Source organism: Nannobrachium achirus (genome assembly GCF_963921795.1).
Source record: "Nannobrachium achirus genome assembly, chromosome: 4".
Taxonomy (NCBI): domain Eukaryota; kingdom Metazoa; phylum Chordata; class Actinopteri; order Myctophiformes; family Myctophidae; genus Nannobrachium; species Nannobrachium achirus.
The window spans coordinates 41,831,717-41,840,448 of NC_137813.1; the positions used below are offsets into that span (position 1 = coordinate 41,831,717).

At 41.1% G+C, this 8,732-nt stretch overlaps 1 protein-coding gene across 1 annotated transcript in view; it reads right to left on the reverse strand.

The window, feature by feature from the left end:
- gpatch8 (G patch domain containing 8) overlaps positions 1–3,996 on the reverse strand; it is a 37,223-nt gene extending 33,227 nt beyond the window's left edge. Inside the window, exon 1 of the mRNA XM_080723712.1 lies at positions 3,901–3,996. Coding sequence (XP_080579838.1) covers positions 3,901–3,945 — 45 coding nt within the window. The 5' untranslated portion in view covers positions 3,946–3,996. The remainder of the gene's footprint in view (positions 1–3,900) is intronic.
- Positions 3,997–8,732: the final 4,736 nt, after the last annotated feature.

Genomic DNA, 8,732 nt, shown 5'->3' on the forward strand with positions numbered 1-8,732 from the left:
TGTGTGTGTGTGTGTGTGTGTGTGTGTGTGTGTGTGTGTGAGAGAACAACAGCGCCCCTCCCTTAACATGTGTGGTCAGAAAAGGTACTGCAGGCTTGAGGCTACATACACGGCCGGACGGCCGGACGGCCGGCCGGACGCATACACACACGGCCACGTATAGGAGACGGTGTGACCACCGCTCAAAAAAATGCATCTCTGAAGTCAAAAGGCTGGACAAGGCAGTTGGAGTGGTGGTGTTGTAGCCATGTCTCAGCTACAGTCAATCTGGGAGCCTGGTATTCTCTTCTTTCCCCTTTTCGACAGCAGTTTTAGCACCACACTACATGACACTACACCGCACCACAAAAAAATATCTACATTTTCCATTACACAAAAGTACCCCTATACATAAACAAATGTACCCTTTTAAATGTGATTATAATACAATATAAATTTGTATTACAACTATCCTAAATTATAATACACTTATAATCAGTTATATGGATTATAACTGATTATAATACACTATAAAGTATTAATGTACTACTATGATAATTATAATACACTATAATAGATTATAATAGTGGTTATAACACAATCTATAATCATACATTACAACTATATCCTGGTGGTCTACATGAAAAGTCAGTGAGTGATCAGTCATTATGAAGTGTTTGGCCCTGTTTGGCCTAGCTCAGACCTACTCTAGATTGGATACTTTTTTAGTACCACGTTTAGTACCGCTTTCAAACCACTCTACCCAGGTCCTTGTAGTGGAAAACCTGGCACAAGTGGGCATTGTGGAGTGGTGTGGTGTTGGGCCATGTCAGTGGAAAAGGGGCTTTTTTTTGCAGTGTTGCTTGGCAGCGAGCTCCAGTACATTTAACTGAGTAGGGAACCACTCTGAATACTGAGCATCTGAACGCCTCCAAGAGAAGATCTCCCACACAGAGCACTACTGTGCTGAGCTGGGCCTGTCCTCAACACACTCATTCACACCACAAAACAATTCACCATGCACAGAGAAAACACTCAAAGGCCAATGTCCCATTTGGGATCAAAACCCCTACAACAGTAATATAAGGGGCCGGTGTGAAGAAGACAATATTCATCCATCTCAAAAACATGTCTGTACAGTTACTTTAAGCTTCTCATAATTAGGGCTGTGTGCAATAACCGTGGTTGTGTAACGCATACCGCGGTGTCGAGTTCATAACCACGATTATTTTTTAATTTACATTTATTTGAATGTTTGTTTGTTTTTTCATTCAAAACAACTTTTTGGGGGAGATGCCGCTATACCGCTGTATGGCCTAGAAGGCCATCTTACCTTTAAAAGTACTTATTTACTCGCCCAAAGAATGGTCCAATTTTTTTTTTTTTAAAGATGCAATATAGTCCAACAATAATGGCGACGCACTGCTAATATTTACCGATTGGATGGGATGCTATCAGTATTTACAGCAGACATATATTATTCGCCCCCTCTATTGATGCACCTTCTCTTTATTGGTACTGTACTGCTTTTTTTCCCCTCTTATCTATCTTTTTTTCTTACTTCTCTGTAACTTTGTAAATAACTGTATACTGCTGTGCTACAACTGGACAACTGAATTTCCCCCTTGGGATAATAAAGGTATCCATCTATCTATCTATCTATCTATCTATCTAGACAAGTAGCGACAAAAATTGACTTTCGAGCTAGATAAATAAGCAGATTTATAATTCAACCAACCGCTCCCGTCTGAAACCCTGGTCGGGTAGGGCAAATGGACCCAAACTGGACTATATTGCATCTTATGAAATACCAAGACCAGTTTTTTGTGGAGCAAATAAGTAAATCTAAAAGGTAAGATAGCCTTCTAGGCCAAAATTTTCCTTTAATGTATTGCTTTTCTACGATCTGGGTCTGACTATGGCTTGAGTTGAACTCGAATCACCACTAAAAGAACTTAATGAGAAAAATACAACTTTTGTATAAAAATTCAGGCATCTTTAAGCCCTGTTTGTGGATACTATTATAAAGTACAGGAGGCTGGCTTCATGATCATCAAACAAAGACTACAAGTTATGATCCCTCATAAGCCAAACAACTTCTAAAACATTAAATGCTGAATATACTTGACAAACAGTGACCGCTGCACTGACCCATTGTTCTTGTTCATAAACTCTGCCATATGCTCAATATTCTTTAATGGGGGTATGGATGACAAGAAATATGCTGTCCTCAGCATTATGTAGAGAATGGGCCCATAAATGTGCACCCAAAAGAACAACTGAAGTTAACACGAACATAAATGCTAAGGAGGTAAGAAATAGTAGACATTCATATTCGATTTGGTTGGTACAACCTTAGAAACGAACGGTACGCTGTTGTTTGGTTATTTTTTTCATATCGAAAAAGTATTTTATCGAACAGTTGCACATGAATTATTTTTCCCATCATAAACCACCAAAAATATTAGCTGTATTATAAAATAAATTAGACAATAGAATAATTTGTCACTAGTCACAACTGTCTACTGTCTAGTATCACCATTTAATGTATGTAATGCTCATCTAGGTTTAGAGTTCACACACACACACACACACACACACACACACACACACACACACACACACACACACACACTTCTTATAATGATGCTTGACATGCTAGAAGTTGCTACCAGTTAGCAAATTGCTCAGTCAGGGGGAAATTAGACGCTTTAATACACTCGTTTAAGCTTTTTATGGGTTTGCCATGCATGCATATCCAGTGTTGGAGGTGGTAGATAGTTATTGCTGGTTGAAAGGACATCTGCAAAGACTCAAAATAACCTCCCTCAGTACTCGTTCTACATGATCTGGTGGTAATGTGCTAAAGGCTAGATAATGTGTATAATACTTAGGTTAATGGATGTCCCGTCACAAAAATAGTGTGATAGCTCTGCAAAAACGTACTTATTTATATAGGCTACATATAAATAGTGTAGAACTTAACTCTCGCGAGAGAAAGACACGATTTGGACAATCTGCGACCATTTACCAGCTGTGTAATGTGGCCTACAGCCTTACACAGTCAAATCCCCAGTGTTAATTTATCCATTTGCAACTCTGTGTACATATACAAATGCATTTGTACATTTTCAGAGTTAGATTAACAGAATATTTGACTGTATAATTGAAGTTCCTTCAGGGAGCTGACTCCTACTGAATTACAACAACAGCATTTACTTAAAAACAAAAACAAAATATATATAGCCTACAGAACGCAATCAAAGCATGGATGCTGCAGTGCAAACAGACATAATCACACCACGGCCAAAACCCAAAACAGTGGGCTCTCATTTGAGTGATAGGTAATGTGATGCTACCTATTAAATATTAATTTTACACATTTCATTAGAACTCTGACAGCACCTGCATCGTCACTGTCTTGGCAAATAACATGACAGATCAGTGCTAGCACCACTGACAATGATCAGTGCCTCACTCACAATAGAGCCATCGTGAATCCAAACCCAAACAGCTAGCTAGCAGCAGCTGCTAACTCATCGTCAGCTAATGCCCATAAACAACCAAATGTTCCCAAGGTCACTAACGACCTAGTTATGCTAAATATGTGTCAGTACAAACATAGGAAAGCTACGTAAACAGTCAAGCGAACCCGCAGTGTTGAGTAACAGTAAGCAGTAAAAGGTAAACATCGTTTTTGCGTCATTTAAAGCCATTCTTGACAATTAAGGGAAGTTGAAAAGAGCCGCAGTCAGTCAGTGCACTAGCCTCGTTAGCTTGCGGTGCTAGCTTGGTGAGCTGCGCTGTCCAACTGCGCTGTGCGCAGCTAAATTAAACCCGTCTCGGTTTTAAAATATTCCTTCACAGCGCAGTTTTGCACCCGTGCCTCGGAACATCGAAAATAAGCCTGCGAAACGTTACCTGGAAATCACGGTCTTCGTTGAACCTAGAAAACCTGTCAGCCATTTTCTGAAACGCAGCTTCTGTTCTGTTCTGTCTGTCGCCTCTTCGCTCTGCTCTGCTTGCTGCTAGTACGGAACAATCTGAGAACTCATCGTCAACAAAAAGGGGGGAAACAGCGCCCCCTCTGTTTTGTTCCTTAGCATTGCATCTGTTCTTGAGAGAGAAGTACGGAATGAACGATCTACTACAGTAGCGTGTATCAAAACAGCAACCCAACCCAGTATCGCCAGTGGAAGCTACTAACCTCGCCTCACCGCTGGGATAGAAGCTACAGTAGTACCGGTCACGTCGCCAAAAATCCAACTCGCCAAATTGATTGGCAATTACATCTACTATGTTTGTACAAAAAGGGTACATGTACATACATACATAGTAGGTCTACCGTCTATGTATCAGTACATACCTGATACCTGCATGGTTTCCAAACACTGGGTCCCTTACATTTTCTGTTTCCTACATTATTATTATTATTATTATTTCAAAATATAAAAAATTGTAAAAACATTCCCCAAAAAACAAAGATTTTAATGAATAAAAATGCAATGATTTTTCTAAATAACTTCATTAATAAATAACAGAAAAATCTAAGAAATTCCATAAATTAGAAAACAAACATTTAAGAAGTAGGCCTAGTGAAAATAGACAATCTACTTGTTGATCGGCTGTTTTCACTGGTTTGGGTCCCAGGCAAACGTGGGAACAACTGATCTACATGAATATCCCCTACGGATTCTGCAGGCAGTTAGCCAGACAATCTTCATTCCTACCCTCACCTATCCACGAGTTTCCAACGCCCCATAGTGCATTGCGCAGACGTCTGTACCGAGCTTCCGGCGCCGATTTACAAGCTCACAAGGGTTGCATCTGCGACGCGACGTGAGCTTGTATGTCTGCTGTTAAACCCGGAAGTTTGGTCTGGATGGTCTCCAGTAAACTCCCGCGGAAACTTGTGGATAGTCATGAAGTGTGGATCATGACTGAAAAGTACAAGTGGCCGAAATGAGTTTTCCTTATAGATAGGGTGAGAAGTTCAGTCACAGTCACCCAAGAGACTTGGAGTAGAACGGCTGTTTCTACACTTGGAAAGGAGTCAGGTGGTTTGGGCATCTAGTACGGATGCCTCCCGAGCGCCTTCCTAGGAAGGTCCTTGATGCACGTCCCACTGGGAGGAGACCCCGTGGCAGACCAAAGACCAGATGGAAGGATTATATCTCCACATTGGCCTGGGAACGCCTCGGTAAACTCCCGGAGTGAGTGGAGGAAGTTGCTCAGGATGGGGAACTCTGGAAACCTCAGTTGGAACTGCTACCCCCGCGACCCGATTCCGGGTAAGCGGCTGACGATGGATGGATGGATGGATGGATATAGTCTGGCTCTCAGCTATTCAAAAACATTTTCCGGGGGAAGTTACAAAAACAATTCAAATGGACACTATTCGTTAGACCTACAACCAATCAGAGTAGCCCAAGAAACCCAAGAAACAAAGTGGAACGCAACAACCAAAGTGAAACAATACAAACACAGAGGGACCTAACAGCAAAGGTGATACACCCTCCCCTACAACCAATCAGAGTAGTGCAAAGGTGATACGCCCGCCATACATTTGCATACTGGGCCCTGGTTGGTTCCCTCACGACTTGGGTGCTGAGAAAGATTTACATAGCTGAGCGAGGCTAGACCGGGTATGACCTATCTGCTGCCTTGTGTTAATGCCAGATAGAGTCTAGCTGCGCTAGGCTACTGGCTTGTAGACCTACTGATGTGGGGCACGCATGACGAAAAACCGGGGCCGGATCTAGGCATGGGCAATGCCCTGTCTGCCCCACCAAACATGATGGCAGGCAAAAATATTAGGGGTGTAACGACATAGTAACTGTATCGAAATATCGTTTTTAACTTAAAAAATCAAAGTATATCGAAATGAAAACAGCTAAAATCGAATCGTATTGTTTTATATTTTGTATCGTATCGAATCGGCAGTGCAAAGAATCGATTGTATCGTTACTACCACCTACTTGTGCATTGTATTTAGCATTTTTAAGAAGAAAATTTTAAAGGAGGGGTTTAATTACTCTTCCTTTCCATATAGCTACACTGGTCTATCGATAAATGTGTGTGTAATCTCTGGGTTCATGTCAAGGTGCAGGTTTGTCAGTGTACAATGTCCATGTATTTGGCAGATAATCACTGTTTACTTATTTATATCCATAATAATACATGTTTCCCTTAAAAACCTGCACTATCCACACCTTTCACACAGATTTAATTTCTTTGCTAAATAGTTACTATATCGATTTTAAATAATTAAATCGAATCGAATCGTATCGTATCGCCATGAATGAATCAATATCGTCCATGTATCGTATCGTCAACCATGTATCGTGATATGTATCGAATCGCTATTAAAATGTATCGTTATTCGTTACACCCCTACAAATGTATATGTCTAAATACTTAAAACGAATTGAAATGTTATGCTACGACTGCCGCACCATCAAACCAACACCATTTCATAATACATAATACAAAATCGCTCTCCCCCCAGAGACCAGAGATCATGTTTGTTGATCACGCCAACAATGTGATGCTGTAGCCTGATGCAGGTGTAAGACCTGTTGTGTTTGTATTGTGGATAAGTGTGCCAAAATGATTAGTTTTCTATGCATTTCAGGCGTTTTGGGGGGTTAGTCCCCTAAATTATTTTTTTGCTCACGCCGCTGGAGGTCACACCCCTGTCATTTCTTCTTGGCCCACCTAGTGCTAAGGGTTAAATCCGGCCCTGCGAAAAACCCATGACTTGTGCACATTTAACAATTTTACCCCAAATGAAAGGACCTGGTACAAATTAATTAGTCCCAATATTGAGTGTTAAGTCTACTGTACAGATATGGCTTTCTGCTTTATAGTCAGAAAGGATAAGAACTACATTTTTAATCACATTTCTCTATTATTTAATGTTCTGAAGGCTTTCTGGCAATGCATGAAACACTTTTCTCAATTCTTGAGGCTTGATTGCAACCGTAGGTCGCATTTACTATAAAAACAAATGCCCACTGCCTACCGGTCCATAGGCACATACAGTACCACATGGGCTCAGTGTAGCCTGGCAGGCAGTGTGTCGCTGGTTCTGTGGTTCAAGTCCCGGTCCGGACTACCTTTGTGTCACTCCCCATCTCTCTCCCCATTTCCTGTCAGTCTACTGTCCTATCAATAAAGGCATAAAAGCCCAAAAACATATCTAAAAAAGAAAGAAAAATCTCCAGATACTGTGCGTGCGTCACCTCATGCCAGCTCGGCAGAAGGATATAGCTGACCTGTTCTGACATCACAATGATATTGCAAATGAATTCCGTCCTAGTCTGACATCATAGACATATGACATCTATGATCTCTGACTTCATACAATCCATTTTATGCCCATGGAGATCCCTGATGTCATCAATATTAAGCACATATCTGGGAATTCCCATATGGAGATATTGTGTCAGTCAGTCTCATGTGGTCTATGAGGTCAAATATCTATGATATCAGACGTCAGTCATCTCCATATTTGGGAGGATATGGCCACATTTTTGGCACATTTTGACAACTTAAACATCAACCAGGTCTGTGCAAGTTGATCCCATGCCAAAACACCAGCGCTCGCCCAGCAGTCTGCTGTCACCCAGGCGGATGCATGCATGCGCCCATCATGTGCACGTGCCCATGGTCGCTTCTCGCCCTTAGGGCGTCTTACTGGTATCAAACAGAATACAGACCCATCAATCTGCCAGACAGTTTATCCAAATGATTGCATTTCCTATTATTGTTGTATTGGAGAGCAAATCATGCTCTGCTGGTAACAGAAACAAGTTTTCAAGGAGAGTCGGCCTATAAAATAATGAACTAGTTTAGACTTTGAGGACATGATTTAACTATTTGAAGGCAGCTTTCCTGCTTGGGTGTGAGAAAGATTAAAACATGGTTTCACAAATATTGATTATGCCAGAAGCTATAGACCTCAGCAAATCTTTGTAGGCCTACTAACCCTAATTGATTGAATACTTAATTAGGCCTAATGCAAGAAAAGGCACAGGAAATTAGGTTAAATACTGAGTGTGTGTGTGTGTGTGTGTGTGTGTGTGTGTGTGTGTGTGTGTGTGTGTGTGTGTGTGTGTGTGTGTGTGTGTGTGTGTGTGTGTGTGTGAGTGAGTGAGTGCGTGCGTGCGTGCTTGCGTGCGTGTGTGTAATTGGTGCCATATGATTTTAGCAACACAACAACATAAGTTCTATAACAGACACATCTTTGCATCTTGGAAGTGAAACAAAATAATGAGATTAAATATGGCAACCTTATGTTGAAGTCCATGCTATAGAAAGGAATGAACAATTTAGTGGACGTTCAGTGTTATAGTAATCCATAATTTTAATGGTGGCCGTTATATTGTTCTAGGCCTATTAGGCCTATGTCAAGGCATGACAGCTAAAAGCCTTTCCCTGGATTAGGACACCATCTTGTGGCCACAATTTTAACATATCATACAAACAAGTCAGTTAAAAAAAAATATATATAATCTTTGCTGATGTTTGGACTGCAACACGCTGCCACAGGTAGACTATAGGCCTACTATCCTGACCTTGTGGCAGAAAACAAACAAACAAACAAACAAATAAACAACCCGATTTTGTAATAATAGCAGTCGAGTCACCACTCACCAGGGGTGCAAAGACTGTACTATTCTACTGTATGTGCCTATAGCCTATACATAGGCTATTGTAGGCCTACTCTGTGGCCCCTGCCCATACTTATC